Raw genomic sequence first — 19,287 nt, 5'->3', positions numbered from 1 at the left:
CTCTCCTCCTGTCAGTATACACCCAATTTAAACTCATTACATTTTTTTTGTCCTTTTCATCTAAATAATAAGCTTGATTAAGTTGTTTTTCCACGGTGGACGCTTGATACGATGCAAGAGAACAATGTACCTTAGTTTACCAAGCCTCCATCAACCCCCCCCTACTTTAACCTGCCGCTCATTCAAGGCTTGAAATCCCCCTGAGCAGAGCCATGATAGAGAACTTTAAAGGTCAAGGCACAATAGAGAACGATTCAAAATGTCACAGCACTTCTGCACAGTTCACTGTGGCACTTATGAGTTTCAGGTTGTTTTCTTTCTGTGCTGTTTGCTGGCATCACTGTGGTTCACAGTTTGCATGTTCTGGGTCCGACCTTGGTATCAGAAATATTCTAGCTCCGGGTCCATCTTGTTCCACTGAAGGAATGAAGATGATCTTAGTAGCAATCAAGGATGGAAATTTCATTAGCCTGCTAACCTGGAGTTAATAAGGTTTTTAGGTTGTCTGCTGCCAAATTATCTTGTGGAACTGGTCATTAAATTCCTCTTCCTTCCCTAGTTAAGATGCTTTTGGGAAACGTTGCTTAGGTCAGCGATGTTCTTTCGTTCTCTTGTTGGCAATAATTGTGTTTACATACATTTTATTCCCGATTGTGTTTCCCTGAATAAATGCACTTGGTTTATATTCCAATACTGACCACTTATCAGTTGTCCAGGCTCTCACATGGGCATGTAAGTGCAATTATGGCTCAACATTTACCATTCATATGGTTTTTTGGAGTTTGTGAGTGCATGCATATGATATTATGCACCTGTAAAACTGTAGAAAAATACTGAATTGACCTTTTCTGAATTGAACTTTGGATTCCCTAAAAATGTTGTTCCTTTTAATCGTAAAGTTCACTAATTAATGTACAGTGATTTATAGCTGAACAACACCAGCTGCTTTTGATCCTTCCCTCGAAAAACAGACCGTCAGTCAGTGAACTGCTTGATAAGACTCACTTTTGCTTGTCAAAACAGTTTGTCGTGTTAATGATTTATGACTTCTGGAATTGGAAATGAGAGGTGGAATAGATGAGTGTTTATTTTTAGTTGTCTTGAATCAGAGTTCAGATCCTGTGCCCAAGACAACTGACGGAGGTCTGAGGGCCAAAAATGTTTTGATTACCATTAAATTAAATAATGATAACATGCCGTCTTTGTCCATGATATGCAGTTGTTTTAAATGGACATTTCCCAACTTGATTACACAGAAAAGAACTCAAAAGTAGACAATTCCCTGCAGGAGCAGCATGGGAATTATGTGGTTTCTACGGTGGTTAAGAACAAGATTTTTGACTTTAGGGTGCTAGATTTGGACAGTAGCGTATTTTATAGCTTGTAAAAGCTTATAAAACTATAATGTTTAAATATGCTTTGTCTCCTTGTTATGTTGGGGACCCTGAGGGGAAGTATTACTCAGCTCATCTGCCAACTCAGTTGTCAGAACAAGAATCCTAATTATAGTGAAATGAGAAAAAGCTCTCATATGATTCAGTTAAAATGATTTTGTTCATTGAAGTCTGTCAGGATTTAAAATGTTTTAAATAATGTTTTGATACAAGAAAAATTGGTTAAGTTAAAAATATTGAACCAACACCCCGAGATTTTGTTTAATCGGTACTATATATTAAATGAATGAATTTTAGTAAAGTATACTTTGAACTCCTTCGACATTATGAAATATTCATAGATTAATTTACATATTTGAAACTCCATTGTGTGCAAATGTGTACCCATCAGCCACAAACAGAATCACAAACATTACAGAGGCTCATAACTCCTCTGGTATCTCTTTTTAACCGCATTGTGTTTTCTCCTGCTGCTGTCGTGGGAAGGAGCTGCTTCCTGTTTACTTCCTGTTGTCCCCAGACTCCATCAGGCCCCGCAGACTCCACCTTGAAGAGCTCAGCCGGCTCCACTTCCTGGAGACAGGGGGCAGCGTGGGAAATGTAGTGTTATCTCTGTGTGATACCGAGCCGGCTGCTCTGAAGTCCATAACTTACATTTTGTCATTTTGAGAGAAGCAAGAAAAGAAGGAGAAAAGATATTTGTGTGTGAGCAGGGAAGAAAAATTTGACTTAAGTTTATCTAGTGATGTTGTTCTTTCCTACTGCCTGGAAGAATTCAAACCACGTCTGCCATCTTTGCTTTGGCCCTCAGGTTTATTTCCAAGATAGAAACTGTTTAACTTCAAAAGCTCTAAAAATAAATCTAAGTAAGAGAAACATGCTGTGATGCTGCAAGGGCGGCATCAGCACTGGAAATGGGACACAGGGATTTCTCTCCATCCCGTGTGTGTGTGTGTGTGTGTGTGTGTGTGTGTGTGTGTTTGGTTATGAACAAGCTTAGATAATCTTAACAGAGTTTACAAAGGCTGTGTGTATAGGGAGGAGGTATGGAGCAAGTCTTTGTTTGTGGTTGTGTGCGTGGATATAGGTAAATTATGATTGTGTGCATCTGGACTCTGTTATTGTGGACTGCATATGATCAAATTTTTGAAAATTCCCTTTTTCTCATTTCAGCTTCATCAGTGGATCATTTCTCTCTGCACCACCTGTGTGTTTCCCACCATTTTAATCTCACTTGTTTGATTTTTGTTAAGTGGTTATGACAGCCTGACACGAAGGGAATTTTTCCACCCGGCCTCGCCATGCTTCGATCTCTGTTAGTTTTTAAAAGGTGTTGTCTGTGTTTACTGAAGGCTGTCCACTAGTTCTATGTTGTTGAAGACCAGAGGGCCAAGCCAGCAGTCAATAGAAACACTATGGATGGGCAGAGGGATCTTCTGTTAAAGTCTGTCAACACTCTCCTCTCTCTCTCTCTCTTTTATGTAATCTTTCTCTCTCTCCTCGACCACTTTATTAAAATCTTAGCAGCCAAGTCAGTGCAGTGAGCACAATTTACTGTATATTAACCCAGACAGAACAACAATGAACATTTAGCTGCTATTATAAGTTTTGCCCTCTTGTTTCCTTTAAGGGAAATTCTCATTTATTCAACTTTTTGTCCGACTAACAGTCAAAACCCAAAGATGCAGATAAATTTTCTGTAAATCAACTAATTGATTTATCGAATAAGCCTTGGCAGATGTAGTTGGCTTGATTTCAACCTGTCTGATAATTCAAGTTTCATACAGTATTATCAAAACCAATTATCGAGACCAAAATGATGGGCAGAACATATCAAATTGTAAATAACTGGAATTTTCCTTTAAAGAAGTTTGTATCTTTGAAGTCTACTTTATCTCTTTTCTCTCTGGGGTTAGGGTTTTCTTATATCATCTCTTTCTTTTTCCACAATAGTCTGGACTCTCCTGTCCTCTGCTCTTTGATTCCCTCACCTCACACCTTCACTCTCTCCTCTCCTATCTCATCCCTCTCTCCACCAGCAGCTGTCTGTTAGTAGCCATTTACCAAATCCCACTTTTCCACAAAATGTTCAGATGCCGGTCTTGAACTCATCTCCCTATGAGCTCGTTAAAAAAGGATTACTGTCCCTTTATGTAACAAGACCAAGTCTTAACATACCTGACTCTCTAATGAACCTGTGCGATGTAGAGCAATTAACGCTGCCATTGATCACTTTCCAAGTTGTTGTGCCCATCAGGCACAATTCACATGCCTGCTGCCTCCGGGCTAGCCGAGATACGCTCCTTCATTTCCTGCTCTACTACATAATGAAAAGAGCTGCGGTTTGTGTTAATGCATGTGTGTAGGTATGTGTGCGTGATTAGGGAGTGTGAACATGATGAAAAGGTCTTTGCAGAGAGGCGGAAAAGCAACACAGGGCCATTAGTGAGAGGGGAAAGAGAAGCTTCTGCCTGTCTCGCTCCTCCCCTCTCCTCTTGTTTGATGGTCAGTCTTGGTGGTCCTTGGGTTTCCCTCTGCCTTTTCGACACTGAGATTACACACACACACACACACACACACACACACACACACACACACACTAAACAGCCCACAGCCTCTCTGTTACACTCTCTCCCACACATAAGCCTTAACTGACTCACTGACAGCTCTGACTGTGAAATAGCCTGAATTCCACACACAAACTCTTTGTACAACACACACAATTACGTACAAATAAAAACAAATGCAGAGGCTTCAAGTCCTTGGACCCATTGAACAAAAGTAAAAGTCTTCCATGAGTGAGAGGGAGTTTTTTTATAGTTCATCCAGGCTACATTTAACAAGCTGTTCTCAGGACAGTTTTACCACCAAACCCATTAAGACATCAAGTAGAATCAAAGGCAGACCTGCTGATACAAATGTAGTTTTTATTGGGGGGGAATACAGATTGTGATGTCCAGTAAAGAGGCTATACAGTACATGTCACTACTCAAAAAACCAAGATGATTACTTTTTTCAAATTTGAGTTGTTTTGCACTCAAGGAAAATAAAACCTACAACATGGACTGGAGGACTGCAACTAATAATTTTTGTCATTAATTAATGTGTTTTATTATTATTATTTAGTCTATTAAATGCTAGAAAACAGTGAAAAACATTGTAATTTTCCCAGGAGACGTTTACCAGACTGATTGTAAATGCTGACGTCATGGCAGCGAGGACCCTGCTGACGCGTCTGACAGCCTGATAATTACAGCTTTTTCAGGAGCTGGGGTCAAGTGCCTCATTGAAAGGCCAGAGGATGGGATGGTGTGTGGAGGGGTGGAGGGAAGATCCTAATTGAGAGATTTCCATGGTAACAAGAACAGCTGGGCTTAAAATTAAAGGCCTGGTTACCGTGGTTATGCGTTAGGGTCCCCTGTATTTGTGTACACTCTTCACATTCTTTGCCCCTGCTCCTTTCATTCCCTCACTTTTTGTCTTTGTCCCTCTGCCTCGTCTTTTCCCATCTACTGACCTCATCGTCTAAGTGTTTTTCTTCTTCTTCATCTTCGTCTCTCTCTCACGACCCTATAGATGTCTTGCTCTTTCTCCCTGGCTCTCACAAACACACCTCCTCCTAACCCTCTTTACCGTCTCTCATTCATTCTCTGCTCTGTACATGTGCAGCAAAGTAAGGCACTCACATAGCCAGGGTTTGAGGTTCATCGCCCTCAGGAGTGCACTCTAGACAGGAAACGTCATGGAATATGAGACAATCAGACAGAAGTAAAGTTTGTATAATTTTTTAGCCACGCTAGCAGCATCGCTCCATAGATGGCAGTGCCGGTCAGTCGATCGGTCCACCACTTTGGTCAAGATTGAAATCTCAACAACTATTGGATAGACATTCATGGTCCCTAGAGGATGAAGACTACTGACTTAGGTGAACCCCCCTAACATTTCCTCTGGCACCATCATCAGATCAAATTTTTAATTGCCCAGTATTTTGGTTTATGGCCAAATGCCTCCAAAACTAATTCTATTCAGATCAGCCTCAGCTGTACTTTTTGTTTAGTGCTAATTCGAAAATGTTAGCATGCTAACACCCTAAAACTAAGATGGTGAACGTGGTAAACATTATACCTGCTTAAAATCAGCATGTCAATGGGAGCATGTTAGCATGCTGACATTACTGTAGCGTGGCTTTAAACTCTTAGTCTTGTTTTGATTAAATCAAGAAACCAGGAGGGAAGAACATTTTTAAGTTGTGGAAGTGATCGAACAGAGCCACATTGGAAATTCTGGGTTCACTTCTCTTTTTTCACATCTTCTTTATTTTTGTTTCCCTTGTCACTCCTTACTACCACTCTACTCTGATATCTACTCTCCTGTTTTCTCACAATTTTATTATTCCTCTTTCTATCACTTTCACTCTTCAGTCTGTCTCCTATTTATCTCATGTTTTTGTTTCTCTTGGACTTTGATCTTTTATCTGTCCTTATCTCACCCTCTTTATGCCATGCATTCACGAGATAAAGACTCCTTTTTTTTTCTCTTAGCATTTTCTGGTTGCTTGTCAATTTATCTAAATTAAAATACCATTTTTCTTCTTTCCACTCATTTATCCTCCAGCCTTTTTTTGTTTCTATCCCATTCTCTTTCTCTAGCTCTCTGTGTCCTTCCCTCTCCTGCTCATTAACCTGTGATTAACTAAGGCCCTAAAACCAAAAGAGTTGGATGAAGCTTCTCTTTTCTCACGGGGTCATAAATCTATCGCTCTTTCTCCTTCCCTCTTTCTAAGACTGTCCCCTCCCTCCTTTCCCACCGTCCATCCATGCAGGGCTTTTCTGTGCCATCCTGTGTGACAGCTCTTACACCCTTCTTCCTCCTTACTCCTTCCAGTTTCTCTGAAGGGAAGCATTTGTGTGTGTGTTTGTTGTTTTTTTTCCATACATATGAAGGACCAAAGTTAAGCAGCGATTTCAGGGTGACTACTTGAAAAGTGTGTCTACAAACTGTGTGATAAGATTACCTAGGTGAGTTGCTCACACTGGTGTCAACACACACACGCACACACACCAACATGATCCTTGCTCTTTACCCTGAGGAGGGCTCTGACTGAGCAGTTAATGCTCTAGAGGTCAACATCACTGTTTTCATGCTGCTCCTGAGCCTGATGGCTGAGAATGAGGGAGCAGCAGAGTCAGGTCACAGAGGTCATGTTGGCTTCCTGCTTCTAGCCAGCCTCTGTGTGCTGCATTAAAAACAAAAACAAACTCCATCGTCCATCATGTAAGAAATTAGCTATGACAATGTATATTTTATGTCCAAACCAGAACATCTACAACATGGTGGTGGTTGGGGTGGATGTATGGAAAGCCAGTGACTTTGCGGTTTGCGTTCCGTGTCCCATCAACCGTCAGTGTTTGTTTCCTTTAACCATGGAGGCGATATTGCTCCTAACCTTACCTTAAGAAGTATTAGTCACATGACTTAATTCTTTCCTTAACCAAAGTGAAGGAGATCAAAAAACATTTGAATTTAATAAATGTCATTGAATAAAACAAGGTCAAATTGTGTTCTTTGCCAGTCTATATGTCTTTCTTTCTGATAATCATTATTTCATTAATTATGAACTTGAGAATAATTTCATCTTGTATGATAAGATAGTTTAGTGGGTGTTCGGACCAAAAACAGCCCTGCTTTAAAAGAATGCAAGGGTCTGCGTTGGTGGGGGCCTTTTGCTTCAGGTACTGGTGGTTTATTGCCAAAACCCTTCACAGCGGTTTATAATACTGTGAGGAAAGATTTTATAGCTTCGGAAAGTTATCACAGCAGCAATCTATTTTTTTTTTTTCCATCAAGACAATCGTGAGGTAAACAAAAGAAATACATGCAATGCAGCGCCTTGCCAGGTGATGATGATGTTGCATTTTGGCCAGAGTTGAGCCAGGTTTAACCTTTTTGCTGGAGGCAGAGTGGTCCATTTAAATGAATAAGGGGTCTGTGTTTTTCATGCAGGGCTACTATTGTTTTTTTTTTTTTTTTGCTCACTCACATTTTTTTATGAATAAGAATGTTTTTCTTCATTAAAGTTACTGTTTACTCCTTTTACACATGTAGCACCCAAAGCATTTGTGGGTAGTTACGGCTATTTTTTGCTGTTATAGCTTATATTATACGGCAGACATCTTCTTGATATCAAATGTCATCTGCTAAAATAATCTTTGGTGTGTGTCAGTGTGGCCCTGAGGGAATAGAGCATAGAAGTTAACTGTTCAAGTCTCTGTTCTTTTCTTTTTATTATGCAGGGTGAGAGAAAGGACAGGGGTAATTGGGCTTTGTTTCCTGAAAACAAAAGCTTTGCCACTGCTGTGTGTGTGTTTCACAGAATACACATTCTGTATTCTTGGGTGTGTAGGCTCAGAAACTTTTCCTGTTTTCTCAGCCAAGTAATTTAATTTTGCTATGGAGCAATTCAGGCTTCCAGAAACAGTTGCTCTCTTGACATTTTTGGACTCCGCATCAGGGCCTGTGTCCCAGTTTGACTCCCAAAGTTTAAATGTACTAGCCTGAAGAGTTTTTCCTCATATCTCTCATTTCTCTCACCCACTTTAATTTCCTGAAACACGGCTAACTAGAAAATAGTGTTGCATGCTTTTGTGTTATTAAATCTCTGTTTGCTGAGTGAGAAGGAATGTAAATGTGACTGGTTTTCACAAAGTGTACCTGTGTTTAACTGTAACACAGATTACAGTAGAGCTGTTGAGGAAGGAAGCTTTTACAAGATAAATGTTATCTCTTCTTGAGCTACTAGTTGAAGCAGTGGCTGGGAAACTTTAGCTCTAAGCTGACCTCAAGTCTGTCTCCAGATGGGTCAACTTCCCACTTTTCATCACTTGCACTGACATCTCCTAAGTCATTTGCTGGCACCCCTGTGTTTCGGGGCATCGCGGTCTGTCTGTGTCCCTGTCTGTCTGATGACTCCTGGCTCCGTTCCTGTCTGCTCTCTGGAACGGGTGTAGCGATCCGCTTAGTTCTCCCGTCAAAACATAACTTACTTAACTGTCAGCAGTAACAGCACTGGAAGCCTTTGATGTGTTCATCCCGCACTGAAAGAGACCACAGTAGGTAGCAGAGTGGACATGGTGTTGTCTGCCAAACTAGATAAAGAAGTTACCCACTTACCACTGGCTATCTATTGCCAACATGCTGGGGAACAGCTTAACTTTTTAACAAAAACATGATATATATTTGAAATATATATAATAACATTTCTTTTTTTTTATTGTTTAGTTTGTCATGTTGTACCTTTTTTATTGGACAGCTCATAGCATAGAGTCATATATGTGTATATATAGGTAGATAGAAGGAAGGCTAGATAGAGAGGGAGACAGATATACTGTAGATGTGTAAATATATATCAATAGTCTGCTTATTGGCAATGGAATACATCTTTCTTTTCTTTCTTTGTTTTTAAAACCCTTTTTATAAATGTTTTAATTTAAAAGACCCATAGTTGTCTGATGTAATTTCTCCTGTTCAGCTAACTGGATTGTCAGTGAAGCCTCGATCAGGTCCAGTCATCATGATGTCCAACTCCTCGCTGTGTGATTAGCTATGCCTGAATAACTAACAGTCTGAGGTTGATTGCTTATGCGTGTTTGACCCAGCGATGCCAAATCCATTCGTCTAGATAGAGATAAACTGTGTGTGTGTGTAAATGTTTTACTAACTGTGCTCATCTTGTACTGAACATTAAACAACAGTTTGGGTTGTTTAAGTTTCCCTGCTGGGAATTATTTGACCATATTTCCCCTATGTTGTCTTCCTCCTGAATGGTTACTTAACATAATAGTCCAGAGAAAAATAAATGAATAAAAGAGTACTGGACCTGGATCCAAGTGTGAGACGAAACCTTCTTTGGGAGTTTAAAGCTGTTTAAAAATCAATGCTGCAACACTGGAGGCGAACTGAATTTGCTTCTCTGTAACTGGACCCAGTCTGCCCCCTAACGGCAGAATGCAGGGGAGCTGTGTGTCTCTGAGTTAGTCTCAAAGTTTGGATGCATTTCAAAGTGGCTCCAACTTTCCCTGCAGACTATATATCAACTATTTATCATTTTACTGCAAACAGAATTACAACTCCATCACTCTGTTTCAAGATCCCATAAAACATTTCACAGTGTGTAGTTCAATGGATGAGCACTAGACAGCCAGGTGCTTCACTGTACTGAGCGTACTGCTGATGGAAATATTTGATCAAAACATGTACAAGTATTTGCTCCCTCTCATCTACATCCACCTTCTTCCCTGTACGTGTAGTGTTATGTCTGAAACCTTGTCTAAATGGTTCAGCCACAGGAAGGCAGGTCAGGACGCTGGCGGCCGGTTCATTTTCCAGACAGGAAGTGTTTCTGCTGCATTTCACCAATGGAGAGGTCAGAGGTCACGCAGCTGCCGGGAAACAGTGTGGGAGGCTAGCAGGCGGTGGTGATGTGTCACGGTCACACACCACATGCAGCTGCGTGGTCACTGGAGTCTCAGAATAGCTGTTTTATTCACATACAAAAGCACTGCGTTACAGCATTACAGCAACTCATCTCACTACCCGATTCAGAACCAGGACTGTATCTGTTCAGAAGACTAACACTGTAATATCATGTATGGTAATTTCATAATGGCAGGAAACAACGATTCCTGAGGCATTAGGTTTGTTAAGAAGAATATTTTATATTATTTTATCTGATACCTTATTCTCAACACAAATCTATCACAGCTTTGTCAGTTTCTTTGTTATGATGCAAAAAAGATTGATAGTTACAGTTATTAGAAGAGGCTTGCACAGGTAGAAGCTAGTATTAAATGCAGAGGTGATTGAGTTCAGTCTGGCAGATGGGGCTTGGTCAGAGGAACTGCAGGGATGGAGAGAGGAGGAGATGGAAAGTCAAAATTTTTGTTGTAGCTACATAGACAAAAGTCCAAGGTTAGAGGATTCATCACTCTGTGACCATCCTTTTCCTCATCCTTCTGCCTTCCATCAACATATTTTTTCCTGACTCCTCCTGCAGTTGGCATGTTCCTTACACAGCAGGAATTCTGCGTAACGTCTCATGTTAAATAGGTTTGGGTATGGGCACGACACCTGAGTTTCAGTGCCAATACCAAACCCTTTTTTCTGTTAAACAAAATAAGAATCAGTGTTTAATTTTGTCTCAGCACAAAGTAGCCAATATGAGCTATTGCCTGAACAAAACACTAAAATCAGCAAAATTATGATTTAAATCAGGAAATATCTCGTCAGAGAAGTAAAAGTAAACTAAACTAAGAATCTGACCAAGCATTCAGTACCAGCTTTCAGTACTTGACAGTTTTCTTTTAACCTGTTAAGATTGATACACAGCCCTAATTTGAAAAGGTTTATAAATATGTGCAGTATGGACACAGAGGTTAATAGTATCAAAAAAAAAGGTTCCCGCCACCATCAGCGCGCCTCATGTCCCTCATAAGGGTCAGAGACAGGTGCTAGACATCCTTTTATATCGTTTAGAAGAAAAAATTGTTTTTAAAAAAACAACATATTGCGGCCAGTTCAATACTGTACTACACAGCAGCTTGTGTAAACATTGTTCTTTTCTGTGGTCAGCCTGCTGTGTATATCCATATGCTGATACAGTTTTCTGGCTCTGCCTGCACTCATTGCTCTGAGTCTGAGGAGAGAAATTTATGTGTTACAGTAATATCATGCAAAGGCACAGGGCAGCAGTTCTGTGCACAAAAAGTACAGTATATTTCTGTGTGTGTGTGTGTTTGCGTACTTCTTTGTGTGACAGGGTGACCTTGCCGGCATCCTGGCTATCTTTGTGAAGGATGCTGACTGGGAGAATTGTGCTGTACTGGGGGAGGGAGAGACGGGGAGACATGACACGCTGCTGCATTAAACACGCAAGAGAGATAAATGCAAGCTAATAGAAGCATCATCTAGACAAGACATATGCAAAATAATTTAATTTCCTCCTCTGGTCAGTGAGGCTAAATGTCTGTACTTTGATGGTAAGCATGGGATGAATTATATTATGCTAATATAGTGAAAGCAGAGACAGTGCTGAGACTACACAACACATCAGTCACAAAAGGCTGTGTGTGTGTGTGTGTGTGTGTGTGTGTGTGTGTGTGTGTGTGTGTGTGTGTCTTTATCATTCTCTCTTTCTTGGTGTGTGAGTGTGAGATTTCTCTCTCTGATATCTGAATGAAAAGGGTCATTCATTTCCCAACGCAAACAGCCAATACAACACCAAGCCTTACAATAACACCCTCTCCCCTTCTCCCTTGATGATTCCCATGCTCTCTTTTTCATCTTTTTTTTTTCTTGTCCCTCCATCTTTCTTCTTCTCTTTCCTCCCTCTTGTGTCGAGCTTATACTGTAGTCTGACATCATCCCCAGGCTTTGTTACATCTTGGTTGCATCTGTAGTATCTTCTCATTTCTCTATTTTGTGCTCCTCTGCTTGTCTCAACTCTCCTCCGTCCTCCTGTCCGTGACCCTGAAATCAATCTCATCTTGAAGGATGTCTCAATTCCATCTCATCTCGAGGAGAGAGGAGGAAGAGGAGGAGGAGGAGGAGGAGGAGGAGGAGGCTTGCCAGAGGAGCTATGAGCGAGGATGCACAGGTGTACGAGATTGGACCCCTGACCTCTTGACCCTGAAAGCTGACATATACACATGCACAGAGGCACCTACACACACAACGGCAGCGTTTAATTAAGCCAGTGTACCATGTGAGGGTCTGTGAATGTGGGAGGAAGAAATATACTGACTAAATGTCCTTTTACATGTGAATTATTTGTGTGTTTGAGTGTGTAAAGAAAAAGCAAAATATCTTAAATTCTGAGGAATTCAGTGCAGGTTATCTGAGTTGACTGTAATGTGTGTGTGGTTGTATAGTATGTCGAGGTGACATTTGAAAATGTGAGCTCAAAAGAGGAGTATTGTGTGTTCAGGGGTGATGAAACACTTGATAATGATGTGAAACACTCTAGAAATATTTTTGTTATGAAGGAAATACAGATATAACTGAAACCAGAAAGTTATAAACTCATTGAAAACTTATTAGAAATCAGAAAACAGTTATTAAAGAAAGAAGATGTAGCTTCTAAAAGATGTTGCTGCTGTCAGAGATTGGTGGTTTTAGGGTGCTAAATGTCTTGCTGTCAGTGGTTTGAGTGTTAACTCACGCAGCCCAACACACACATGTTGGTCTCTTCTGCCCCACAGTGGCAGCATCACACTCTTTACAACAAGAGACACGTGGTTGCTCAATTTCCTCTTTAGCCTCTTCTCGCTTTTTATTCTCTTTCTTCGTTCCCTCTTTATCCGTCACAGTTTTTCATTCAGATTATAAATTTTTTTTTCTCTTTTTATGCTTTTATTGCTTCCTTATTGACTCACTCTCCTCTTTCTCCTCTTTTTTTATCAATACACACACTGCTCAAATAAAATCATTTTTTTTTGTTTTTAGTTTAAGCAGTTACTGATTTTAGGACATAAAGAACTAATGTAGTTCTGCTCTCTGCTTCCCAAAAACACTGTAGAATGCTCCCTTTGAATTTTTTAACAACTTTATCACATTTAAAAAAAGTACAATGTTTCGAGTCCAAGTTGGCTCTTTATCAGATGTAGAGGTAATTTTAGGTCAGGAAGGACTCTGGGTAATGTTGTTCTGTTGCAATGGGAAATCACTAATACAACCTCAGTATGCCTCAGTGGATAAACAGCTGGTTTCACAATCACATCTCCATTACCTCATGTTATATGGTAATTATGGTGATTAGAAAATGACTAATAAGACCGACCCTCATTACTTTCCTCTCCATATATACACCAGAATGGCCTTTATTAATTCTATGTGACAAATGCTGCAGTATTACTTTCTTATTAAATTATTGTTGTTCTCCGATGAAAACCATGCAATTCCAAAATGACAAATGTTGTTTTTAAAAGAATTTATTAGGGTTGAAAATGGGCTCAGCATGCAGCAGCACTTGAATTAAAATTAACACAACTGGCGGTGAAGTTTGGAGCTGAGGTTTCTCCCCTGACAGCAATGAAATGTCGTCAGATTGATTGTGGTTGTGTATTGTTTGTCTGGAGGTTGCTAGGACTAAAATGTCAGTGGCTTTTCAGAGCTGAGTTGATAACTTGACCACACACACACACACACACACACACACACACACACACACGCATGCACAGACACTTAATTCTCTGCGAGGTGAGAATAACTCTAGGACCCCCTGCCTTCCAGTCTGCAGCTTGAATCATGTTGAATCACGCTGTAATGTCTCTAATGTGTCTCACACACACACACACACACACACACACATACATACACATACACACACATGCTCTATGATCATCTTGGTTTGATCACCCCCTTTGTCTGAAGCTTTTGAACACACCAACGCAGTCAGCAGACATCATTCAAAGATAGCCGCTCATAAATATCACAGCCAGGATGTATTGCTCACTCTTAGCAACAGAGGTAAACACACACACTCCTCTCTAACACACAAATACACACACCGTCCACAAACTGCTGCCAACATGCGTACACACTGAAAAGGAGTTCACATATGAATGCAACATGTATGCTTTCAAAGAACGTAAAAAGTTGGTGCATTATGCTGTACTAATATGTAAAAAGACATAACATGCTGAAATAGAAATACATGCACACAGGAAGACCAGCATGTGGGTATCTCCCATGTGGTTTCCTTCAGAGAGTGTGAGGCAACCACACGAAGACACACACACTTCCATCCGTTTAGTCCCATTTCATTTACACGGTTTTTCCATCCGTTTAGTCTGGCGGCCATTTCATTTATTTACCGGTTTTCTAACGGTGCACTGAGCAAGAGAGAGAGAGAGAGAGCTTGAGAGAGAGAGAGAAGAGAGAGATTCACTGTTAGAGTGTCAGAGAGCGAGCGAGATTGAGACAGAGAGAGAGAGAGAGAGAGAGAGAGAGAGAGAGAGAGGGGCATGGGGGGAAAGAGGGAGGGCATCTGAATGGAGAGAAGAACTTAGAGAAGTTATTAGCTGCAGTCGTTATGTGCTGAAAGTAGAGAGATGCTGGAGAAAGGACGGGAAGATTTCTTTTGTCTTTTTGTGTTTAAACAGAAGAAGTGAAAGGAGACGGATCCTCATGATTCTGTTGACTGACATTTAGAAACCTACTTTTAAATTGTTCCTTTTATGGCTACCGCTAGTTTTGGGACTTAACCTGAGAGCCTGCAGCTGGTGGAGCTGCAGTAACTTTTGTTTTTGGTTAGTCTTTGGACTTTTGTGACGTTTTCTGTTAGCTTGTGGAGCTACCTGACATTTTTTTTTTGGAGTTTGGGAAGCAGAGCAACAGTTAGTGAGTCAAGATGGACTTTCTAACAGACCCTACAGTCATAACGCCTATCCTGGTGGTGACTTTTCACTTCTTGACAGCAGCAGGATTTTGGTTTTGCTGTCGCCGTCGTCGACGACAGACAGCGTTTGAACAAGGTAAACTGTAACTTTTAATGTTTCTGTCCCATTGCTGCTGAGAGGGAAGGATAAGCTAAACATTTTTGTTCTTGTTTCTTCTACATTGCTCATATGTCCTCTGTCACTGTTCCAGCTATAATTTATCTCTTTGTAGTGAGACGGGGAAGATTTGACTTTAGCTCCATGTGCTTCCTGTTTAGGCTCCACCCCTTCCGTGTTGTCATTTTGTAATGGACAACTGCACTTAACTGTCAGCATGTCAGTGTCTTCATTTAGATCATTGCCTTTAGCATTTAGCTCAGCATCTGCATGGCTTTTAATAGACTTTTGAAATAGTGTGTACAGTAGTTAACATGATGCTAAAGCTTTCCTAGCTTGCAGCAGCATGTGAACCTCATGCTCATTTTTTTCAGTGGAATGAAAATCAGCTTGTGCTATAAAGAGTATAGGTTTCTCCTGTTTCATCTCTTGTTACAGTGAGACACTGTTTTTAATGCTTTTGTGCTGCAGGACTTGATTGCTGTATCTCATCTGCTTTTACTGCATGAGTCAGTGGAGCAGAATCTTCCATATTTGGCTCTTTGTTGAGAAAGGCTGTTATATTTCATGCACTGTTGAATCATATAGTTACATCCATGTAATTCAACCTGGAGACTGCAGTCTGTGCATTTTTGACTGCTTACGTAGCTATCTATGTCTTGTTTTTATAACTACACGCTCTACACCAAACAACGAGCTGCTGTGCTGCCAACAAGCTGCAGAGTTTAGTCATGTGTCTAATTATTCACATTAAAATGGTAAACACTGATGTAACACCACATTTTTGCAGCATTAAACAAATTCAACAAGTTGGCTTTTGTTATTTAGCCTTAGTGCTAATACACATTTAAAGCCCGAAACAAATATTCATTATGTAACAGCCTGTTGTATCTAAACCATTTTGACATGATGTTTATACTGACTTTTTATACCTTTGCTCAGTAGCTGTTGGTAAAGCACCTAGTCCTAGTGTTGGTTCAAATCCAGCGTCTCCTACAGTAACACTGGAAAAACTGAGCCGAATGAACTAAGTCCTCATTGGTAGATGAGGCATTTGGTTCAGGACGTGTTTAATTTTATCTGAATGCATTGATTGGCTTGGATTCACCAGGGGACAAATATCTGGCGTGACATAACAGTGCAGATCAATGAGGTTGATCAATACTGAGAGGGATGCAACAGTGATGGTAAGAGAGACAAAGGGCAGTAAAAGGCAGAAAATGTTGAGGTAAAGAAATTAGTAAAGCTTTGAAACAAATTAGAGAAGGAAACAAGGGGACAAACATACTTAAGAGACAAGGAGAATAATGAGAAACCCAAATTGTCAAAAACCTGAGAAATAATCAAATGACCCTATTCTGATATTAAAGTGATACTTTACCCCAAATAATTTGTGTGCACTCACCCTCTGTGTGTCTGAAAGATGACCAAAATATGGCTAAAACCGCTTCTTCTTTGTCACACTTTCACCATCTTTTAAACACCGAACCTCTGCAGGAAGTAGCAGTTAGCAAAATTATGATAAAAATATAAATGTATATTGTGTAGTTCTGCTGTTTCCTAATGCAAAACAGGAGTCTTACATTTTGTCCACTTACATGGTCAGTTGAGGGTGCTGTGCCCATTATGCCTCACAGGAAGCTGTACCTCTGTGTGTGCCTATGGGTTTCACGAGTGTGTTTGTGTTGGTGTGTGTTCTTAAATATTTTATGTTAAAACTCTTTAACTTTAAGAAATAGTTTAAATGTGTGTGTGTGTGTCTCATAATGAGTATATGGTATTAGGGACGTGCCCATGTGAGTCATTTTGAAACCAGCGTGAGGCAGGACTTTACTCAACTGTCAGACTTTACTTTCATGTTTATTTGCTTGTTTGATGTCGTCTCTAGGTTCTATATGAGCTACTGATGTGTGACACAGATGCAGTATGTGTGTGTGTATGTGTATGTGTGTGTGTGTGGTCATATTGCGGGATGCTGTGGTCCCAAACTTGTTTTGTTTTTTTTCATCACAGGAAATAGAGCCTGTCACAGTGGTAGGCCAAGCATGGTAGTGTGTGTGTGGGTGTGTAGATTTATATATGTACACGATGTGGTTTGAGTTGACACAACATGTAAATCATGGCGGTTTACACGTCTTCGATAAGTCTTGTACTTAACCAAGCTCTCTGAGTTTAGAACACAGTGTAACCTGTCCAATAATATAATCAATAGTTTTAAATTAAAATACAGAACAGAGGGTTCTGCTGATTATAATGATAAATAACTAAAAACAATGGACCTTGTAAGACACTTGTTGCATGAAGCACTGAGACACAACGGGATGTCTCTGATCAAACAAATGTACCGAAACAAAAGCAAGTAGGGGTTAGGTGTGGTTTGATGTCATGACCACCAACCGTCTTTATTTATATGTGGGTCAGTAATAAAACCACGCTGACCCTGAATCACCTTCATTTATTAACATGAACTTTGGATTTGCTCTGTCATCAGCTATGGAGTTTACCTGCTTTTGTTTTCTGTTGTGGGTTTTCTTTTGTGTCTTATGTCATTTCGGGTTAGTTTTACATGAAGCAACATTTGTGTTGATGACCTAAACACCTTGTATATAATGTAGTATTGATCTTCAGGAGTTTCTCTATTATGAGATTGTTGGCTTCATTTAAGCCCTCAGGTGTTCTTCTTTGTTGCCACAGGGGGGCAGGTTGAATCTAATCTTAATCTGATGAGGGGTCTTGTGGCTAACTAGGCTAACTGGACAGCTGGTTACTGTGTAATTGGGACATATTAGCTGCCAAGCAGGGACCGAGAAATGTTGGATATTTAAGATGAAATACTGGAGTTTTGACAACAACTTAAATCTCCCACAAAAACTTTGTCTCCTCCGGTCAGCTATTTGCTGATCTAGAGTGAGCTTGCTCTGCTTTGCAAACATTTAGCATTCAATGTTCGTAGCTCAGAGGGAAAAATGGGATAAGAAGCGGAAGGAAAGGCAGAATGAAATGGGGAAAAAAGAGGGATGGAAACTGCTGCCAGCCTTTGAGTGTCACCAGAGAGGAGGAGGGGGATAATGAACCCTGGGAGCCAGGCTGGCTGAGACAGAAACAGAAAAAGAAAGGGTAAGTGAAAGAAGGGAAGATGGGCTAACAGAGAAAAAGGAGGACACTTGGAAACATCCCTCCCACTTTTAATTTTAATTTAATCACAAGAGGAGAAAGCCAGAACACCGGAAGACGGGGCAACAGAGAGGGAGCGCGAGGGAGATTAGAGGTAATAACGGGGGAGAAGGAGGGAGCGAGGGATAAGCACGGTGCGTGGTATTAGAAGCGTAAGCTCCGTCTGGTATTTTTAGTGTGGATGGTCCCTTAGAGATGGAAAGAGGAGAGATTCACGGTGAAGGCACGGAGGAAAGGAAGACTCTGGTGGCAAGAGGGAGCAAAGAAGAAAAGGACCTAAAACAGGAAGAGGACCTAAAAGAAGAGGGATGGAGATAAAGGAGTGACATCGCTGGTGGAGGAAACAGAGGGAGAGTAGGAGGAGGAGGAGCTTGTCTGAGCTTGTTGTGACTGTAAGAGTGTGTGAGTCACTGGCTCGCCTGGTCAGGTGTGTGTGTCTGTACTGTGACTATACAGAGTATACCTGCGTTAAGAGTCAGGAGCTGCTGTCATATCAGCCTTTGCTCAAATGACGTCTGTCCTCACTTCCTGACTCCTGGACAGGTCACGACCTTCTGAGGACTGTTGTTTGACTCAGAGACCACAGCCGAGCTTTTAGCCTGTGCAGACTCATTGCTTCCACACTGTTGATTCTTGACTCCTGTTTTTTTTTTTTTTTAACATGACAAAGCAGAAATGATTAAAAACTGCATTGGTGCTGCTTGGGACAGCAGAGCTATTTTTAAGAGACAGCGATGAACAAGGAAGAAGGGAAGGCAGAGAGAGAGAGGTTTCATAAAAATGAGTTCATCCATGATTGGATGATGTGTTCAGCGACAGGCAGTGTGAGCTAAAGGCTGCTAGAGGCCTCTTATTCACTGCTGACTGTTATTGTGTCTGCCTGAAAAGCACAAGTCTGTTTTGAAGCCAGAAATAGGACCAAGACTCTTCTAAGTTATGTACGCCCTCGTTATCTCCCATCTCTGTTGTACACACATAAGATACATGCACTAATGAGATGAATGACTTGGGCTGGCTTTCCTTTCAATATTAAATTACGTCACAAGTCCGCCCAGCCTCACTTGAGACCAAGGTCCATCTCAGCCCAAGTGACAGTCTCTCCCTCTGGTTTCTTCAAAAAGCTACAGAGCTTGCATCGCTAGGAGCAGAAACGGCTCAGGGCTGTTGAC

The 19,287-nt window shown here is 40.8% G+C and overlaps 1 protein-coding gene across 14 annotated transcripts in view; it reads left to right on the top strand.

The window, feature by feature from the left end:
• macf1a (microtubule actin crosslinking factor 1a) overlaps positions 1-19,287 on the top strand; it is a 240,425-nt gene that overhangs the window by 75,511 nt on the left and 145,627 nt on the right. The window contains exon 1 of one of the 14 annotated variants that reach the window (XM_044171869.1): positions 14,783-14,923. The exons of the other annotated variants lie outside the window; for them this stretch is intronic. Coding sequence (XP_044027804.1) covers positions 14,800-14,923 — 124 coding nt within the window. The 5' untranslated portion in view covers positions 14,783-14,799. Of the gene's footprint in view, positions 1-14,782; positions 14,924-19,287 lie in introns of those variants that run through there. 14 annotated transcript variants of the gene reach the window in all.

This window comes from Siniperca chuatsi, linkage group LG17, assembly GCF_020085105.1.
Source record: "Siniperca chuatsi isolate FFG_IHB_CAS linkage group LG17, ASM2008510v1, whole genome shotgun sequence".
NCBI lineage: Eukaryota > Metazoa > Chordata > Actinopteri > Centrarchiformes > Sinipercidae > Siniperca > Siniperca chuatsi.
Note: the sequence above shows the minus strand (reverse complement) of the source record. Positions and strands in the feature narration are given on the sequence as shown.